Genomic DNA, 22,254 nt, shown 5'->3' on the forward strand with positions numbered 1-22,254 from the left:
CAATGTGGCATACCACATCATCCTTGACTCCATCCAGGATCATTCTCTTGGCCTTTGCCATCTCAGCTTTGTACTTCTTCAGCGGATCTGCATCGGTAGGGACAGCTACCACACTATCAACATACATCTTGAAGGCATGCTCATCTAGAAGGAAAGACATTCTAGCCTTCCAGATGACATAGTTGGAAGCTCCGCCCAACCTGTCCTAATCCCTCAAGCACTGGTTTACATATCCTCTGAAAACTGTCAAACAACTCCCTCTTTCTCCCTACTGCGTAGGTTCTAGGTTGGCTTATGCACTCCCTGATGGAGCTGGTAAGTTTGTTGCTCCTCTGTTGATCAGCAAATGAAAAAGATTGATTTCCTCGACAAGAATCACTGAGGAAGTATTCCCTCACTATGCAATATGCTTCCTTCTTCCGACGTCTTTTCTTACCAGCACTCAGCTTGTAGAAAACTGCGTCCCTCTAGCTCTGTGTTGAAGCTCTGTGTGGCTCCCTCTTCCTCAACAAATTCTCGATCCGACAGTCTTACCTCTCTGTCGGCTCACTCAGAGAGAGACACCCACGAAAATATAGCCCTCCTGGCTAGAACTGCGCAATCCCTCAAGGGATTCGAACTACTGCTTACTGCAGCAAGTTGGTCCTTGCTTTAGTGCTAGATCTGCTCTTCTTGTTTCACAACAACATCTTTGATTCCATGTGAAAATTCCTAGATCTAACAATCTCTGGAATCCTACTACAACTAGTTGAATCTACTTCACCTAGATCGTAAATTACATTACAAACTTATTTCAAATTTCTTCTTGAAATATTGAAGTAAATTACTGAAGCAACCTACACCAAATTAAATATGATTCTAAAACATAGAAACTGAGCAAGGAAATACAAACACATAGGACACCGTTATTTTTGGACAAATGTCCCTGGAAAAACCCAATGTGGGAAAACCGGTGCAGCAGCTCTTGAGGGTTTTATTATTATGCAGTAGAAAATCCGAGTACAATTCTAGGATGCTCAACTAGCAATCCAATACAGAGAGAATAATGGACAAAATATTGGTGAAATGATCTCACCCTGTCACTGGGAGAATCAGTGACTGATCTTGTTGAACTGGAGGCTCTGCGTCACCCTCTGCGTGGCCTCTGTGCAAAACTACGTCACGCCCGACAGTTTCTGTGTCACCCCTGCTGGGTATTACACTGCCCCTCTTTCGAATCCTTTGATGGCTGAGAAAATCGATCTTCTACCTCCCGAACTCGCCACCCACCTCCCAGCAACTGAAACTCGACTTCCCTTAGCAGGAATGTCGAGTTCCCCTCAAGGACTTCACTGCCTCTGCATCAGCACATCGTGGGCCAGCGTCAGTCTCCCTTTGGACGTCTTTCTGTCCTCCCTCTGCCTCGTACTCTCCGGAAATTCCTTCTTCTGGATTCTCACTGCCCCTCTACTGCAAAAGATCTCCTCAATCGATTTTTCCTCCTGAGAACTTCTCACTTCAGAAAATCGATTCCTTGATCTCTCTTGGTGTGTTTTCCAAATGACCCCCAAGCCCCTTCTTATATCTTCCTGTTAGACAACCAATGGCCTAGATTAACTCCTAATCAAAGGCTCAGATCATTTTGACTTTATCTCCATCCTTATCTAGAAGATTTATCCACAATTAGATTAATACCCATTAATATTTTAATTTTCCTAAGTTTAGACTTAGGAACCCCATTAAAAATATTTATTATTTTAATATAATCGAAATTTCCCAAAATGGTTTTTGGGTTCTTTGGAATGCATGTATTCAAGCCTCCCTGCAAAATTTGAGGCCTAGAGCACATCCGATGCTACCCCAAATCAACAATGGCAAGTACGAAGTCAAAGGCATTGGTTCATCATCCTTCCAATTGGAATCAAGAGGTAATGTCTATTAACAATATTTCGTATGTTCCTAGTTTGAAGAAGAAATTGTTGTCTATTTCATCTCTTGAAGACAAAGGATATAAAATTGCCTTAGGTGATGGTCAAGTTCTAGCATGGAAGAAGGACTCATCCTTTGAATCTGCCAAGCTCATTGATGTATGAATTGGAGGCCTATATCATCTCCTTGGACGCTCAATTCAAGCCTTGATACACAACAAATTTGATCTTTGTGAACTATGGCATCGAAGGTACGCTCATGTTCATTATAAAGCTTTGTCTAGAATGAAGGATTTTGTTAAAGGTGTACCTAAAATCAATATTGAACATGATGGAGTTTGCAAAGGATGTGCTCTTGGGAAAAATGTCAAAGGAAGATTTACTAGCAATGATAGTAAGTCCAAAGGAATCTTGGACCTTATACATTCTGATGTTTGTGGACCTATGTCTAACAAATCCTTGGGTGGACATTTGTACTATGTCACTTTCATTGATGATTACTCTCACAAAACATGGATTTATTTCTTGAAATCCAAGGATGAAGTGTTTGAAAAGTTTCGGGAATTCAAGGCATAGGCTGAAAATGCTACAGGAAGAAGGATCAAGACTTTAAGGTCTGACAAGGGAGGAGAGTATGTATCCAACGAGCTAATTGCTTTCTGCAGGGATGTTGGAATTAAGAGGGAGCTGATAGTTCCCTATAATCCTCAACAAAATGGTGTTGTTGAAAGGAAGAATAGAACTATTATGGAAGTTGCCAAAGCCATGCTTCATGATCAAGAGTTGCCTATGTTTCTGTGGGGAGAAGCTTCAGAGACAGTTGTTTATGTTCAAAAGCATTGTCCACACGAAATCTTGGATTATAGGACTCCTAAAGAAGTCTTCACAAGTGAGAAGCCCAATGTTGAACATTTGCGAATTTTTGGTTGTCATGTTTATGTTCATGTGCCCAGGAAGAAAAGAACAAAGTTGGAACCTTCAAGGAAGAAGGGAACTTTCATTGGCTACAATGAAAATTTAAAAGCTTTCAAAGTCTATGTACCAAGACAACGATCAATTGATACTTGCAGGAATGTCAAATTTGATGAGGATATTGCTTTTTGGAAGTCCAAGGGATCACACTTAGACTCTAATGATGAAATTCAGGTAGCTCCTAAGAATGTGGAATCAAAATCTAAAGAACCTAAACCTATAGAACAAGATCCTCAAGAAGAGTCTAATGACCCACATGGGTTTGTTGATTCACCAAGAGTCGTCGTACCTGAGACTAGAAAAAGACAGCCTGGCTTGAAAGAACTTTGCAAGAAGTTGAAGGACATGCAGCACCTCATGCATTGATGTGTAAGATCATAGAGTTCGAGCCATACACCTATGAAGAGGCAGTGGAACATCAAGTTGGAAAAATGTTATGATTGAAGAATACCAATCCATATTGAAGAATGATGTATGGGAAATCATGCCAAGACCTGAAGGGAAATTTGTTGTGTCTTCCAAATGGATCTACAAAATCAAGCATGTAGCTAATGGAAGCATTGAGAAGTACAAGGCAAGATTTGTGGCCCATGGATTCTCCCAAAAAGAGGGAGAAGATTATGAAGACACATTTGCTCCTATTGCTAGGTATTCTTCTATTAGATCTATTATTGCTCTTGCTTCTATTACAGGTTGGAAATTGCATCAAATGGATGTTAAAGACTGATTTTCTAAATGGAATCATTGAAGAAGAAATATATATTGAACAACCTCAAGGCTTTGAGATACAAAATAGAGAGACATGTGTTTGTAAATTGAAGAAAGCATTGTATGAACTGCAAGTCCATGAATACTCCCATGGTGACAAATTTGAAGAAGCTACGAGATTGTGATTATGATCTGGTTGATCCCTCTATGTATCGCAAATTGATTAGCTCTTTAAAGTTTAAACTATCTAGTTAACAGAAGATCTGATTGAGCCAATTCTTGCTGCATTGGGTTTCAGCTAAACATATATTGAGATATCTACGTGGCACCATTGATTATGGTTTGAGATACGTGTCTAATGGAGCATGGCAACTGAATAGTTTTACAAATGTTGATTGGGCTGGATGCATTGAAGATAGATAGAGCACTTCTAGTTTTTGTTTTAGCTTGGGCTCTACTATGATATCATGGTCAAGTAAGAGGCCAACTTTTGTGCTCTTAGTACAGTTGAGGCTAAGTATATAGCAGCATGTTCAAGTTGATGCAAGAGCATGCGACTTGGAAAAAAAATCTTCAAATTTATTCCAAAAATCCAAAAAAATCTACAAGCAAAGGAGTGGGGTCCTTTAGCCATCAATTTCCATGCTTTACTAGTTTAAGATAAGGATAGAATTTAAGAATAAAACCAAGCTGTAATAATCGCTTATGGATAGGTTGTAATAAGCCCTATGGATAATTGCTTTAATCGCTTTAATATAATTGGCATGCTTTTGTAAGAGATAAAGACTGAGTAAGCTTTATCTATTATATTTTAAAAGGAAATAATGGGACGCTTTGAGGAAGTCGATCTTGGAGACATTGTCATCTTCAAGAACCTCTCTTTGTGCATCTGAATGGATGGTTCTCTGTTCACTGGTATTTTTATGCGTGTATCAGTTTCGGTTCTGTTAATTCTGAGTTTTATTAATGGTGATTAATCTTTGTTTTCCAATTAACACTTAAGTTTAGGCCTGTTGGGGTGTTTTCCTTTCATATCGGCATGCTTGTTCCTCTTACACACATTGTTGAGTTTCACGGCGGAAACTCTGTTTACACAGGAATTCCATGAAAAAGACTTAATCTGAACGCAGTTCTGGACTTGAATTATTATTGAATCTGGTTCATACCCGTATCGGGTCCGAACCATTATCGCATCATAGAACCACTGTAGGATGGGAAGGACCTTTGGAACCGCCGAAGTTCGAAACTCCGACAGCCTGGACCCGAAACACTATAGAGAAGAGTGGAAAGGTTATCGGGTCCGCGATTGTTATCGCATCGCCAGATCGGAGCGGAAGGAGCCTTGCATTGGGAGCATTGGAGTCGCGATTGCGATCTCCGATAACACTACGTGTTATCGCGTCAGAGAAAGGAGCTTGGAAGGGCCAATAATAAACTGTCGATAGTGTTATTTGCGTTAAACACATTTCTTGAAATTAAAGCGCCGATAGTGTAATTCTTTTGAATTAACACTATAGTGGATTAAAAGTGCCAATAGTGTATTTTCGTTCCTTTGGAACGAAAGCCCTCCACCTGTGTGTATTGCGTTTTAAACACATTTTCACTTGTTTTAAAGCAACGATAGTCTGTCTTTATAATTCCTATGGGATTATAATCTCGACAGAGGAAAACAGGCCTATGATATGATTTGTGCCCAATAACAAGGGTTGGGGTGATTAGAGGAAAAAATCATGAAGCAGTCAGGCTAATAATAGATCACTGATACACCTGTTGAAACAGAAGGAGAAATTTAGCCAAAGTTAGAAGAAATTATTTCAGGGTTCAGCCGTTTGTCCATATTGTCTGCACCCAAGCCACCACAAGTTGTCATGAAGCTATGTGGCTTCGAAAGTGGTTTGCTTTTTTGTTTGATCAAGTGTTGGAATCGACCATTGTATATTGTAACAATCAAAGTTGTGTAAAGCTTTCTAAGAATCTTGTTTTTCATGACAGGTCGAAGCACATTGAGATCAAGTATCATTACATCCGAAATATTGTCTAGAGAGGAGTTGTGAGGCTCAAATACATCCCTACTAATGAGTAAGTTGTTGATGTTTTGACAAAGCCATTGTCCCGGATGAAGTTTGTTTATTTCAGAGAACAACTTGGAGTTGTTGAGAATCCCTCTCTTGGAGAGAGGAAGCATTGATTGTATAGCATCATGAGATTAACAATCTTCCTTGGGCTTAGCTAAGAGACCATGGTCTATGGTCGGGAAGATTGTCCTGGTTACTCCCTTGGGTCATTGAGATTGACTGAGAAACCAATATGGTTTTAACTTTTGAGGCTTGGAGTGATCCCTTACGTCATTGTGTTTGACTAAGAGACCAGTGGATTTGGTTGGGGACACTGATTTTGAGTTCTCTTCCTTGAGTCATTGTGTTTGACCAAGTAGACTTGGTCGGAAAGATTGATTTTTGAGTACTCTCTTGGGTCATTGTGCTTGACTGAGAAACCATTGCATATGGTCGGAGAGTTTGGCCTCATTAATTGATCCCATGGTCAATTGGGTGTTGACCTTGATGCCATTGGGTATTAGTTTGATGCTATGTATCTTTCCTTATGATGCTATGTATCTCTCCCTTGGGTTATTATTGAGAGACCAATGGATTGGTCGAGCAGGTTGATCTTGATAGAGAGAATGAAAAGTGCCTCCCTAGTTAAGAGGGAGCGTTGAAAATTGGTAGCTTCGATCGGTATTTTCATTGGCAAAACCAAAGGAGAAATTATGTATTTTCTTGTTGACCAAGTCGGCCCCACCACAAGAAAAAATTTGACCCTATGGTCAAAACCCACCTCCTAGCACACATATATATTGGCATTCGATTGACCTCATTTGGCATCCATCCAAAACATATCATTCGACCAACACAAGAAGATTTGTTCACACATGCAAGGAGAAGAAGAAGAAGAAGTTTTGCGTTGACCGAAGTTTGACCTCTATTTGACCAGCATTGACTTGATTCGTTTCTCTTTGATTTCACCGAGTTTTGACTAAGGTTTGACGGCCAAAAGTTTATGTGGTTCATTGACTGTGGTTGGCCGAAGATCTGCTCCTGTTCTAGCCCGTTGACTGCAGGTCAACTTCTGTACTTTGACCAAGACTTAGACTGAGGGATTGCAAGCCGAATTTTGGCCCTTTAACCAAAAGCCTCAGGCCAAAATTTGGCCCCCCTTGTGCAGACTTTGACTATGAGCAACGTTGACTTTTTCTCTCTCCTTTGACTAGTTTTGGCATTTTGATTGGAATATTGTGATGTACATTTTGATGAATTGAACTCTCTCTCATAAAGAAAGATTACCAGGTTTTCCCCCTTGTGGGGTTTTGTCCCAAGAAATTTCGGTGTCCCTTGATTTATTGTTCTCTGTGATCTCTATTGTCAAATTTTGGTGAACGCGTAATTTCTTTTTCTACTTGCACGTGTGAACAAATCTTCTTGTGTTGGTCAATGAGATGTGTTGGATGGATTCTAAATGAGGTCAATTGAATGTGTTGGGTGTGGAGCCTGATTATCTTCTGTATTCAAAGGTTTCAGCCGGATGTATACCCCAGGAAGACTGTACACCCCTCCACGCGGAGGGGTGCGGAGGGACTTGTCCCCCCTGCGGGGTCCGGGGGGGTAAATCCCCCCCGACTGGGGGGTCCGGGGGCCAACGGTCCCCTGGCGGGGGTTTGAGGGCAATGCCCCCAAAGCTAAAAATAGATGTAAAATTGCCTTGTAAAAGTCTAGTAATTTCTAGTCAATCTGGGCCATTCATTAGGCGGATGATCTGACGGTAGAGAGTTTAGGGTTTTTTTTGCCCTAGAAGGCAACCCCTCACTATATATGAGGGAATTGTATTGCGTCTATGTATATCTGGATTCTGAGTGAGGAAGAGAGAGGAGATTGAGAGCGAAGAGGGTGTTATAGCGGATCTGTTGTAGGTTGTATCTCTTCAGTAAAATGAAGGACTGGTTGTTTCTCCGTGGACATAGCCCAAACTGGGTGAACCACGTATATCTGTGTCTCTCTTGTTTTATGTGTTTTCTGTGTTTATATTTCTGCAATATTTTATGTGTTCCATTGCTCTGTAATATATAATTTTTTAACAACTGATATCAGAGCCGAAGGTCTATTTGGCTGATAAACTCGCAGGAGAGAAGGGTTCCTGGTTCGAGTGGGAGCAATGGCGGAAGATGGTAGGTTTAGGGTCGAAAAATTTAACGGCCAAAACTACCAGCTGTGGAAGATGCAGATGGAAGATTATCTGTATCAGAGAGATCTGTACCTACCATTGAGCGGAAAGACAAAGAAGCCGACGAGTATGACAGACATAGAATGGGATATTCTCGACAGAAAGGCACTTGGAACAATACAGCTATGCCTAGCAGCATCAGTAGCATTTAATATTTCAAAGGAAACGACAACACAGGGTTTAATGTCGGCATTAGCCAAACTATATGAAAAACCCTCGACCTCAAATAAGGTATTTCTTATGAAGCGTTTATTTAATATGAAGATGTCAAAAGGTGGATCTGTTGCAGACCATTTATATGATTTTAATACAGTTACAAGTAAGTTAAGTTCTGTAGGGGTAACTTTTGAGGATGAAGTTAGGGCTATGTTATTTCTGTGCTCATTGCCAGAAAGTTGGAATGGTTTAGTTATGGCCATTAGTAACTCTGTCTCTCGATCTAGTACTTTAAAGTTTGATGATGTTGTTGGTGCAATTCTTAACGAGGAAATGCGACGGAAAAGCTCTGGTGAGACATCAGGTAATGCTTTGACTGCAGAGACTAGGGGGAGAAAAATGAAAAGAGGAAAGATCTCTAGATATCGCAGTAAGTCAAGAAAAAGCAGATCCAAGTCCAGATCGGGGATAGTGTGCTGGAAATGTGGGAAGAAATGACACTTGAAGAAAGACTGCAAGTCTTGGAAGGGAAAAGAATGAGACGCGCAGCAAGAAAACAATCATGAAGCGAATGTAACAGGTAATCTGTTGCAAGATGCTTTGATTCTTTCATTAGAAAATATTATTGATTCCTGGGTGGTAGATTCAGGGGCCTCATTCCATGCCACACCTGATAAGAAACATTTTCGTGATTATGTTCAAGGAGATTTTGGACAAGTTCGATTGGGTGATGATAAACCCTGTAAACTCGTTGGAATGGGTACAGTTTTCATAAAACAGCAAAATGGAAATCAGTGGATATTGAAGAATGTAAGGCATGTTCCAGATCTAAAGAAAAATCTGATTTCAACAGGGCAGTTGGGAGGTGAAGGTTGTGTAAGTACTTTCACAGATAAAACCTGGAAGGTCACTAAAGGATCCTTGGTAATAGCGAAAGGAGAAAAGGTTGGTACATTGTATTTATGTAATGGTATTTCTAATTCTGTTAATGCTTTAACTTCTACAGAAGTTACAACATTGTGGCATCATAGGCTCGGGCACATGAGTGAGAAGGGGATGCAGATTCTTCACTCAAGAAATTTGTTGCCAAGTTTGAAGCATGTTGATTTAGAATTCTGTGAGAATTTTGTTTATGGAAAACAGAAGAGAGTCAGATTCCTTAGAGTTGGGAAAGAAAAGAAGAGCGAAAAATTAGAGCTTGTGCATATTGATGTATGGGGACCTGCTCAGGTATCATCTCTTGGTGGCTCTCGTTATTATATTATTTTTATTGATGATGCAACCAAAAAACCTGGATTTATTGTATTCGAAATAAATCTGATGTATTTGATACTTTCAAGAAATGGAAAGCTTTGGTTGAAAATGAGACAGGGAAAAGGTTGAAGTGTCTCAGATCAGATAATGGAAGTGAATATTGCAGCAAAGAATTTGATAGGTACTGTTCAGAGAATGGAATTCGTAGAGAGAAGACAGTTCCAGGAACACCACAAGAAAATGGTGTGTCAGAAAGGATGAACAGGACAATCATGGAGCGTGCAAGGTGCATGAGATTGCATGCAAGATTGCATTTACAATTTTGGGCAGATGTTGTAGATACTGTTGTTTATCTAATAAACAAAGGGCCTTCAAGTTCCTTGGATGGTGGTATTCCAGAGGAGGCATGGACAGGTAAAAAGGTAAACTACTCATTTTTAAAGACTTTTGGTTGTGAAGCCTTTGTCCACATTAACAAAGAAAACAGAACAAAGCTTGAGGCAAAATCAAATAAATGTATCTTTATTGGATATGGTGTTAATGATTTTGGTTATCGCTTATATGATTATGAAAATCACAAAATCATTAGGAGCAGAGATGTAATATTCAATGAAAATGTCTTTTATAAGAATCAGTGGCAGGAAAATAAACAAGAAAAAGAAAACAGAGAATACACAGTGCTTGACGATATCACAGGAAAAGTGATGGTGCCTGAAAATCATAATGATCAACAGCTAGAACAACAACCACAACAGCAACAAACACTTCAAACACCTGAAAGTGGTGTTAGAAGATCTACCAGGATAAGTAGACCCCCTGAACGATACTCTCCTTCATTATATTATGTATTGTTGACTGATTCTGATGAACCAGAATGCTATGAAGAAGCAGTGTAGGTAGAAACCAGGAAGAAGTGGGAGCAAGCCATGAAAGAAGAGATGGACTCCTTAGCACATAACCAGACTTGGGACTTAGTCAGGTTGCCTGCAGATAAAACAGCATTGCAAAATAAATGGGTTTACAGGCTGAAGGAAGAAGATGGAGGAAAACAGAGGTACAAAGCTAGACTTGTAGTGAAGGGGTTTGCACAGAAGAAAGGTATTGATTTTGATTAAATATTTTCTCCTGTTGTTAAAATGACTTCAATCAGAACTATTTTAAGTCTAGTAGCAGTTGAAGACTTGCATCTTGGGCAGTTAAATGTAAAGACAGCCTTTCTCCATGGGGATTTGGAGGAAGAGATATATATGCAGCAGCCACAAGTATATGAGGTAAAAGGGAAGGAGAAACTAGTGTGCAGGTTGAAGAAGAGCTTGTATGGCTTAAAACAGATTCCAAGGCAGTGGTATCTAAAATTTGACAGGTTTATGTCTGAACAAGGTTATACTAGGTGTCACTCTAATCATTGTGTTTATCTCAAAAGGCAAAATGATGGCAGCTATATTATATTGTTATTGTATGTAGATGACATGCTTGTTGCAGGTTCTAACATGCAGGAAATAAATGTGCTCAAAAGGAAATTGGCAAACTCATTTGCAATGAAGGATTTGGGTGCTGCAAAACAAATCCTTGGTATGAGAATAACTAGAGACAGGAAGAATCACAAATTAACATTGTCTCAAAGTGAGTACATAGAAAAGGTGTTGAAAAGGTTTAATATGCAAAATGCAAAACCAGTTAGTATACCTTTGGCCAGCCATTTCAAATTAAGTAAGGAGGCGTGTCCCAAGACTCAGGAAGAAATGGCTCATATGTCTAAAGTTCCATATGCATCAGCAGTTGGAAGCTTAATGTATGCAATGGTCTGCACAAGGCCTGATATTGCACATGTAGTGGGAGTTGTAAGCAGGTACATGAACAATCCAGGAAAAGAACATTGGATGGCGGTGAAGTGGATTCTCAGGTATTTGAGAGGTACCACAAATCAAGCATTATGCTTTGGTAGTTCAAACATTGCTGTAGAGGGATATGTTGATGCAGATATGGCAGGTGACAGAGATAACAGGAGGAGCACTACAGAATATGTGTTTACTGTAGGTGGAACAGTTGTCAGTTGGGTCTCAAAACTACAAAGTGTTGTTGCACTCTCAACAACAGAAGCAAAGTATGTTGCTGCTACAGAGGCTAGTAAAGAAATGATTTGGTTACAAAGGTTTCTGGATGAATTGGGTAAGAAGCAGGAGTTGGGCAGGTTATACAATGACAACCAAAGTGCCATACATCTTGCAAAGAACTCTGCATTTCATTCCAAGACTAAACATATACAGCTCAAGTACCATTTCATACGGTCAACATTGGCAGATGGACAATTGAAGCTGGAAAAGATACACACTAGCCAAAATCCTGCAGATATGTTAACAAAAGTTGTAACCAGGGAGAAACTGAAAATCTGCTCAGTTTCAATTGGTCTTCAAGTATGATGAAAAAGATGAGAAACAGCCAGGTCCAAAGTGGAGTCATTGTCTAGCAAATGAAGCAGCGGTGGAGTTGCTATAATTGGTCTCCAAGTGGGAGATTGTTGGGTGTGGACCCTAATTATCTTCTGTATTCAAAAGTTTCAGCCGAATGTATACGCCAAGAAGACTGTACACCTCTCCACGCAGGGGGGTGCGGGGGGGGACTTGTCCCCCCCCACGGGTTCGGGGGGGGTGGGTAAATCCCCCCCGACTGGGGGGTCCAGTGCCAACGGTCCCTTGGCGGGGGTTCGAAGGCAGCGCCCCCGAAGTTAAAAATATATGTAAAATTGCCTTGTAAAAGTCTAGTAATTTCTAGTCAATCTGGGCCGTTCATTAGGCAGATGATCTGACGGTAGAAGTTATGTTTAGTTTAGGGTTTTTTTTTGCCCTAGAAAGCAACCCCTCACTATATATGAGGGAATTGTATTGTGTCTATGTATATCTAGATTTTGAGTGAGAAAGAGAGAGGAAATTGAAAGCGAAGAGGGTGTTACAGCGGATCTGCTATAGGTTGTATCTCTTCAGTTTGCTGGATAATATAAAAGGAAGGACTGGTTGTTTCTCGATGGACATAGCCCAAACTAGGTGAACCACTTATATCTGTGTCTCTCTTGTTTTATGCGTTTTCTGTGTTTATATTTCTGCAATATTTTATGTGTTCCATTGTTCCGTAATATATAATTTTCTAATGAAATGTCAATATATATGTGCACTAGGAGGTGGGTTGTGACCATAGGGTCAAACCCCTTCATGCGATGGAGCCAACTTGTACAAATGAAGCCGACTTGGTCAACAAGAAAATACATAATTTCTCCTTTGCTTTTGCCAATGAAAACACTAACCGAAGCTACCAATTTTCAACAGTATGCCATGTATTTACTTTGCTTATAAAACAAACAACATCACAAACATTGCTCATGAAACATACATTGTTTATGAAAACATTGCTTATGAAGCATTGTTGGTCTGAGTTTAAACTGTTGTCAAGTCACTGTCACTTCTTAAATCTAAGTCCATATTGAAGTCTTCATAAGTCCATGTGTTGGCCTTCATAACCATTTGACATCAATGCCAACACTACTAACAACAAGTTGGGAGTAGCAATAATATAGAAAAAATAAACTGAAAAATGAAAAATAAAAATAGAGAATATTTACAAAAATTAAAATACAACATTATTAATGTTTTTTTAAACTTAAAATATTTTATCATTTTAACCGTATAAGTGATCATGAGTTCAATCCTTCTGAATTTGCTTGCACCCCTAGGTCCATGTTCAGAAATGCATAGATTAGGTTTATGTAACATTAAAATAACCTTTGGCTAACTATACATGAATATATCTAGTGACCTAATATGTTTTGCAAATTTGACCTGCAACTTCATTCCACTGTATGAGTTTATTAAAGCAATTTGCATATTTATAGATGTACAAACCACCAGTAGTTCCATAAACTCTGAGATTCAATCTCCTTTTTAACTCCTTGTTTCAACTCCGTGTCTACTATTGCTCCCAGATTGGGTACTAGTTAGGTGCCTCTGCATTTTTTTAGATGGTCACCACTACTTATTTTACATGTGAATACACTGGATTGTTTCAACTAACATCAACCTTCCAAGTCATTAGTATTTGAGTTTGATGTAGTTTGTAATCCTAAATTGCTATATTAATCAACAAGAATCGTGTAACCTAGCTATAAACGTTTAAGACGTGAACTAAAGTCATTCAATACTACTGATGTACAAATATCCATGTTTGTTCACTAAGTACACTCGCAGCTTGTATTTTGAGTGTGAACAGATCTAAATAGCTAAGAAGGGTGAGCACTCTCAATTCACATAACTTTGAAAATTTAAAAATGACACCATCTATAGTTTCAGTTGATTTTTTACTTTTGGCAACTTTCTAGCATGAGAAACAGCGATGATTCAATTGATTTTTGGCAATTTCAGGCCCTACATGGTCAGGAGCTTGTAAAAGCTCCCTACCTATCAAGGAGGTTCTGCAAAATCCTAGATAGAAATTAGAGAACACAAGGCAATGGCGTACTCCTACAGATGAAGAAAAAGAAACTACATGGCATGAATAAAGCAGGTTTGGCTGCCTCGAAATTAAAACAGATAGAGGTTTCATCGTTTTAAAGATGTCGTCCCATTAAAGAACAGAACTTTGGCACACAAAACAGCCAGCTGACTTGGAGTCCTCCCTAAAGGGAGGGCAAAATCAATGTTCAAGTGTCGCCAATACAGAGTAATATCAGCGATATTTGGCGAGACTTTCACATCGCCAATATAATCGCCCTATAAAATAGCAATTTTTTAAACAGTTGAATATATCGCAATAGTTTGAAAATATTCCGCTGTATGGGTAATAAAAATATATCACAAATTGATAGAAATATCGTCAAAGGCGCGATAATTTGTCTTCCAATTTTTTTTGCCCACATAAGCGGGGATTGAGAACAAAGAGGTTGTTCACCATCTTCCATCGAGTTTAGGAGGGGAAATTGGATGTTCTCGTCACCACTACGGGATTGGGGAGTGATTATCGTCTTCTGCTGCTGTCATATTTCCAACTATAGCTGAAATTTCAGCATGTAATTCGTTTGTTTTTCTAGCTTTAAGCAATATCTGAAATGTCCATTAAATTTGACTCTTCTGACTGATTTTTAATGGAAGATTGAACGTTTATGTAAGTCTGAGTTTCTCGTTGCTGTAGATTTCCACCCGGTAATTGTAAACTCCGTTAGTCACATGAGTACAGCAAGGGTCTTGAACCTAGGTCTGAGCACTGAAAAGCCCAGGGTGAAAATCCCAACTATATTCACAGAAGCTGCATGTGTTACGAATTGATCCCATGTTGCTCGCATATTTAACATTGCGCTTTTTGGAATTAATTATATTGATTGATCTGCTTAAGAACCCACCGTCCACGTATTGGATAGGACCACCATCGAGGGTACCGGTTGCGCATTGCCTCGTTTTCTTTTTAACTGATTCTACAAATTAGTGTTCTTATCTTTTTTTCCGGGGAAAATAGAGTTCGTAATTTCTATTAAAAAGAAGACAATAGAGATTACATGTTTTAGATGCCAAAGCATATGCAGTAGTGTGGTAAAAAACCACTTACAATAACCAATACTTCTGGGAAGTATGCAGATACAGCCCTCAGTCAGAGCCTCCAGAAACAAGGCAAGTAAAGCCCACAGGGGCATCCAGAAACAGGGTATGTATCCCCAACAGGAGTATAACCTACCCAATAGCTAATAAAAACAGTAAATAAAAACAATAGCTTAGAAACCGGGTATGTAAACCCCAAACAGGAGTAAACTCCTACCCTAACAAGCTAATACAAACAGTAAATGAACGATAACTCCAGTGGGATGTGCAGAAAAGATGCCACCAGAGGGAAGAGGCACGAAATGGAGCCATACCTCCATCCCCTCAACTCTCCACCTATAACCAGCAGAAATCCACACATCTATCCAGTGAAGCCAGAAAGAAAACCTATCTTAGACAGCCATAGAAGAGCGGCACGAATAGATGCCAGATCCCTCGACACTCTCCAAAGCTGCAAATCCCTCGACACTCTCCAAAGCTGCAATGGAAGGCAAGCAGAGGACCCAAAAAATGAACCCAGCAACAGCAATGGAGCCCGAACAGGTCCCAAAATGCAGAGGCGGGTCGGTTCGGGGGCAGAGGCGGCTAGGGCAGCCACCTCGCCCCCATGAAGGAGTCAGGCCCGAAACCCAAGTCCCCACACAGCACCGCAGCACTAAATTTCAGAGGCCAAAACCCCCCGCTTGAACCGCCAAGTCGAAGGTCTGTAGATGCGCAGTTGAAGCTCAAAGAATCAGAAAATAAAGCCGCCGCCTCTCAGCACAAAACCCCAGCCACCGAAGAGGAAGATACCGCTGGTAGCAGATCCACAACGCCGATACCACCAGCTGCTGCAAGCTCCGGCGAAGGTCAGGTGATGGTAGCCTGGAGGGCGACCAGATCCCCCACCCGCGGAAGGTCCTGCCGCCGCAGGCTCAGGCAGCAGCCAGAGCGAAAGAAAAAACCCTAGGTTCGCCGCGCCGGAACCAAGTCAATTCAATTAGTGTTCTTATCTTATCCATTCAATGCAAAAATTTAAATCAGAGTCCAACCAGCTGAGCACATTAAATCATGTAGGTTTCAAGGTCACCAGTTGTTGCAAGAGAGCCCTGATGCCAGGGCAGACGTGCTTCGGCTCCACCGCATCGAAACGAGGAAAGGGTCCCGCTTGGAGCAGTGGGTTTTCCTCGAATATCTCCACTCCAGCCATTCTTTGCACCTCGTTCAGACTCGGACTCGCGCAACGGAGATTTGAAGAAAATGTTGTTTTGAATCTGATACCTGCTAAACACGCTTAAATTTGACGGGTCCCTCTGCCCATCACCAAATTTTTTAATAGACGGTTTCAGTTTTAAAATGCCTTTTTCACAAGAAGTTTAATATTAAATTTTACCCCATTTTTATATTTTTTATATGAAAACATAATCAATGAAAATTTATCATTTTTTATTCATCAATAATTAAATTTTACCCCATTTTTATATTTTTTATATGAAAACATAATCAATGAAAATTTATCATTTTTTATTCATCAATAATTTTAAGAAAATGATAAAGATTGTCAATTTGTTAGTCAGCCAATGCCTTTAAAATAACAAAATCACATAAACTATGATAATTCTTTTTTTTAAAACATATTTCTAGTTAAAAAATTAAACCCTTACACATCAAAAACATATTTGGGGAAATAGAATTTAACACTTGCAAATACTAATGTATCAAACATACCTTCAATGAAAAATCATTATTTTTTATTCATCATCAATGAGAGTAATAATTTTATGGAAAAAAATAAAGAGTGTCAATTTGTTAGCTAGCCAATGCCTTTAAAATGAAGGAATCCAAAGTAACTAAATCACATAAACTATTTTGATAATAATTAAACCCTTGCAAATCAAAAACATATTTTGAGAGAAATAGAATTAAACACTTGCAAACAATGAAGCATCAAACATAATTTTATGAGAGCCAAACAAATATTGCTCGTATATCATATAAGCATCTAGGTCTTGCCTACACCTTTATCCTCAATCACACATTGTATGAAAAGTGTTCTATTGATAGTGTGGATAGTGTGGATGCTAGGACTTGAAAGATTTAAAATTATATCTCCCAAATAACCAAAACAAAAAAATATATATATATATATAAATAAAGCAATGGCGAATTATTTAAGAAAAACAAAAAAATTAAAAATAAATATAAATAAAACAATGGCTAATTATTTAAGAGGTGTACTCGAATAACTTAGTTAGAGCCTAACATCTAAATCTAACATTAAAATGGAATGATAAATTTTCAATAAAAGTCATCAACAAATGATTATTTCATTTTTTTATTTTTTTTGAGGAAAAACCTGTGAGCAGATTTGAAACCAACGTTTCGGACTAGCTTAGTGAGTCCATCATCAGGGCAACGAGATTTGTTTTTGAGAAGAGAGAGCGTGAAAATTACGGAACTTATTAATAGTTATTTGAAAAATATTGTTGTTGTCTTTATTAGTAGTCGACTTATGAATGGTATTTTAATTAATACTTATTTAATTTATTTATTTAGATAGCTATTTATTATATTTATTAATATTTATTTAGTTATACTTTTATTATATTATTTTTTATTTATATATATATAATTTATTATTTAAATTTCAAATAAAGTAACTCTATTATTATTATTATTATTATTATTATTATTTATTTATTGATGTATTTTTATTTATTTATTATAAATAAAAAAATAATTTAATAGATACTTATTTATTTAGATAGGAATTTATTTTATTTATTATATATTCTTATTGTTAATTTATTTGGTTATAATTTTATTATATTATTGTTTATTTATATATATATAATTTATTATTTATATTTTTAATAAGATAAATCCATTACTTCTATAATATTATTTTTAATATGTACTTATTTTTAATAAATACATATTTCATTGTTTTTATCCTGTATATATGTGAGAAGAAAGAGAGCCTAAAAGAATTTATTCAGACATTGGAACTACTTACAGATGTTCCCCATTTCAATTTGTAATTTTTTTATTTAGAATGAGCTAAACATCAATATACATGTAAGGTCGTTAGCAAGTTTAGACTAATTGACTCAAAAAAATTGCAACATTATTGTTAACCCATTTTAATTTGTAATTTTTTTATTTAGAATGAGCCAGACCTCAATATACATGTAAGATCGTTAGCACGTTCAGATTGACTAAAAAATTGCAGCATTATTGTCAACCCAAGTAGACATAGAACAAAGGTAGTTTCACCCAATCAGAAATAGCATCTCCTCATGGAATTATTATGATTATTACATATTCTTTTTTACATAATAATTCTAACGAGTGATGAGGATAGGCTTAGAACAAAGGTAGTTTCACCTTTTTTCATTCCTATTTCTATTCAAAAATAGCATCTCCTCATGAAATGATTATGATTATTATATATTTCTTTTTTACATAATAATCCTAACGAGTGACGAGGATAGTGTTGAAAACAGTAAGTAGGAAATTAAAAATGAATTTAGAATGACTAATTTAAATTTCCCTCACTAGCCTAGTAAGCAAATTTTAGTGTACCTGGGTCTTCTTCTTTCGCATCAACCTGTTGAGCTCTGGAATAGCATCGAGGTTGGGTTTTCATTCAGAAGTAAAGCCATACCGAGACTTACTGTGTTGCCCCATCGCTAAAATCGGCGCTCTTTTCCGAACAAATTTATCTGCAAAACTTATGTGGTTCGAATCAAGAAATGATGCCACAACTCCCTTCCTCGTACAGTAACTCGCAATGGAGGGTTTCCCTGTATGGATGAAGTGGAAATAATTTTTGAATGGGAATTGTCATGCTATCCTCTTTCAATTCTTCAAGTCTGGACCCTGTAGACGGAAGAGATGTAACATTATACAGCTTTCCTGGTCGTGAGGTGTTTTTCAGAGAATGATTAAGAACATCTATTTCCAAGCATTTCATATTGTCTGCGTCCAAAATTACATGGTGGGGATTCTCTTCGACCATTTGTTTCAAGTAAACAGAACGCTTGAATTTATGAAGCTTTCTCTCTTTTTCTTTTCAGAGAAAAAAACCAACATAGATTTATATTAAGAAAATATAAAAGTCTTCAATACATAAGGCTGTAAATTGAGCTGAAGAAAAGCCCCACATGATTACAGAAAATGATACAGATAGTCCGAATCATCCATATCTGAAACAGGATAAACCTATACATCACATCTACAAAGCCCGCTTGTCCTTAAAATGCCACAGATTATACAAAAACTAGAAGGAACAGCCCTTCAATGATTACATTACAGATAACACATAAGAAAAAAAGGAGCAGACAGCTCTGCCTTGGAACAGAGATCCAAAAGGACTGATACCAACTTGCCGGAGCAGAAAAAATAACCCCAGAATCATATAGCAGGCACATTTGGCGAAAAGTCATTTTGATGAAAAGATTCATGACAAGCCAGGATTCGCTGAAGAATGGCATGAAGGGGTTCCTTTGAACCTTGGAAAATTTGTGCATTTCGCCAGATCCACAAGAACCAACAGGAGATGATAAACAGCGACCTCCAAGATGAGGATTGCCTACTCCACCATATAAAAGCATCCTGAACAGAAGAAAAGATGATGTAAGGAAAACCAAAATGTAAAGACAGATCATACCAGATATTAAGGGACGAGGCACATTGAAAGAACATGTGCAGATTGGATTCCGCTTCATTGAGGCACATAGCACATCTGCTCGGGCCCTGCCATTTCTTCCTTTGAAGAACCTCCCATGTAAGATTTTTGTTCCAAAATAACAGCCAGGAGAAAATAATCATTTTGAGAGGACATGCAGCCTTCCAGAGACAGGGAGGAAACAGCGGTTGAGGACTCCTTCCAATAACAGAGATCATATCAGCATAAATAAGCTTTACGCTCACAGACTGATTGGATCTTTTGAGAGCCCAAACCAGAAGATCTTTTGTACCCGATCGAATGATTCCCATGCTACAAAGGCTCGCTTTTACCGAATTCCAGAGAGAGAACATCGAATGGGGCAGATGCAAATCCTCCCCTTCTTTCCAAACCGGGGAAGAACCAGACCATTCTTTTATCAACTTATCCCATGTGAAGCATCCCAGCCTGTGAAAAATGAGGACCAACGGCAAAGGAAACGAGAACTCCCGGCGCATGAAATATGATCATAACCAATGAGCATGCAAGTACCCGAGCAGAGATTCCAGCTAAAATACTGCATGAAGAAATGATGAACTTTCCTGAGACTCTGCCAAATCGACGATCCACTCCTGATACCAATGGACCGCCTCCTGTACCAATATTCAATACTCTTGCCTCTTAGATATTTTGCCTTAATAATCTTACTCCATGGCCCATCACCAAAAATACCTCGATGAAGAGACTTACAGAGGAGGGCATTTCCAAAAGTGCGCAAATCTAAAAGGCCCCATCCACCAGCACTTTTTGGTTTTGTTATAGAAGCCAACTTGACAAGATGTATTTTGTTCTGAAATGCATATCCTCCCCAAAGGAAATTTGCAATCAATCTGTTCATATGGTTTATAGTGCTAGCTGGGAGATAAAAAATATGAGCCCAATAGACTGAAAGTTGTGAGAGGACGGCCTGTACTAGGATGAATCTGCCAGCCAGAGAAAGAAATTTAAACTCCCATCCTGAAATCTTTTTATAAAACCGATCCAGAAGCCATTGCCAATCCCTTTTTGAGTTTCCTTTTGCCTTTAAGGTGAAACCCAAGTATTTAAACCCTTGCTTAATTGAAAAAGGAGCAATACTCATCAGTTCAGATATCCAGAGAACAATTTCCATATTTGAATCATTGTGAAACAAAGAGGATTTTTCCTTATTGATAAACAGACCTGTAGCTTTCTGAAATTTAGTAAGAATATCATTTATGCATATCCATGAGGCCTTACAAAGCATAGCAAAGATAAGGACATCGTCCACAAAGAGATTATGAGAGAGGGAGACGTCCTTACAAATCTTTACCGGGCGGCATCTCTTCTCCTCAACTGCTTTATTTATCTGCAAACTGAGAGAGTTCATTACCAGAATGAAGAGCAGTGGGGAAAGGGGACATCCCTGTCGGAGTCCTCTCTCCGCTTGGAAGAAAGGCGAAGGAGATCCATTTACAATCACTGAATATCTGACGTTCTCAACACAACACATGACCCAATTGACACTTTGTGACTTCAGTCCAATTTTTGCCAGCAGGATTCTTAAAAAACCCCAATCCACACAATCATAGGCTTTTTGTAAATCAATCTTGAGGATGGCCGCATCCATATTCTTTGACAGCATTGTGAACAGACTTTCCTGAGTCATGGCAACCGCATCCAAGATAAAACGACCCTTTAAGAAGGCATGTTGGTCCCCAGAAATAAAGGAATTTAGAATAGGTTTCATTCTTTCCGCAATGATTTTTGAGGATAATTTGAACATGATGTTGCAAAGCGAAATAGGCCTAAAGTCGTGAAAGGACTCAGACCTGTGCTTTTTTGGAATTAGAGCAATAAAAGTAGAAGAGGTGGCCGAATGTATGCTTCCAGACATCCGAGATGCATCAACCATCCGCAACAAGTCTGTTTTAAGAAGGTCAAAGAAATGGGAGAAAAATTCGATTGGCCATCCGTCCGGCCCCGGACTTTTATCCTTTTTAAAAGATTTGATAGCACTTAAGAGTTCATCTTCAGAAATTGGCTTTATGAACTCTTCATTTGCAGCGTCATCGAACATTTCCGGAACCAACTCTATGCCCCACATAGCATCTTGAAAGAGAACCTCCCTTCTTTTATATTGGTTTTGGAAAAATCTCACGGCCTCCATCGTGATCTCATGCTGAGATATGAGGACATTCCCCTTTTCGTCTTTTATGCTCCAGATAGAGTTTCTTTCTCTCCTTGCATTTGCGTACTTATGGAAGAATCTCGTATTTTTGTCTCCCTCCTTGAGCCAAATGGCTCTGCTCTTGAGACGCCATGTAGCCTCCTCCTTTTGCAAGAACAATTGTTTCCTTTTCTCCAAATTCCTTATCATGCTTTTCAGTTCTATAGAAAGACTGTTGGGATCAGCTGACTGTAATAGGGAGTCCAGTTCCTTTCGTGTATTTTCCAGCTCTTGTTTATCCGACCTCCTCTTTTGATTTTGCCATTCCTTCGTCACGGCCCGCAAACTCTCCATCTTTACACGGAAAGGCATATAAGGCGCCAGTTCGGATTCAAGGAGGCTCTTCCATTTACTGGAGATTATTTCATTAAAGGATGGGTCTGCTAAATGAATCCTGTTGAATTTAAAAGGATAACCAAGTCTGATAGCATTTTCTCGCCATTCTAAGAGGATGGGTCTGTGGTCCGAGGAGTGATCATTCCCGATGGATAGTACTGGCATTCCCATTTT

At 38.7% G+C, this 22,254-nt stretch overlaps 1 protein-coding gene across 5 annotated transcripts in view; it reads right to left on the minus strand.

Annotated features, from left to right (window-relative positions):
• The window catches only part of LOC149258306 (organellar oligopeptidase A, chloroplastic/mitochondrial-like), a 403,930-nt gene extending 387,762 nt beyond the window's left edge, over window positions 1–16,168 (minus strand). For 4 of the 5 annotated variants that reach the window (XR_016256794.1, XM_089415124.1, XM_089415109.1 and 1 more), the window contains exon 1: window positions 15,918–16,168. Coding sequence is in view for 4 of the 5 variants with exons in the window: in XM_089415124.1 (XP_089271250.1) it covers window positions 15,918–16,037 (120 nt within the window). In the remaining variant the exon portion in view is untranslated. Of the gene's footprint in view, window positions 1–15,162 lie in introns of all 5 variants that reach the window. The other variant, XM_089415120.1, reaches the window with a different exon arrangement.
• Between the last annotated feature and the right edge of the window lie 6,086 nt (window positions 16,169–22,254).

This window comes from Pinus tabuliformis, chromosome 6, assembly GCF_031772625.1.
Source record: "Pinus tabuliformis cultivar Carrire ecotype Pingquan chromosome 6, CPIR1, whole genome shotgun sequence".
Lineage (NCBI taxonomy): Eukaryota > Viridiplantae > Streptophyta > Pinopsida > Pinales > Pinaceae > Pinus > Pinus tabuliformis.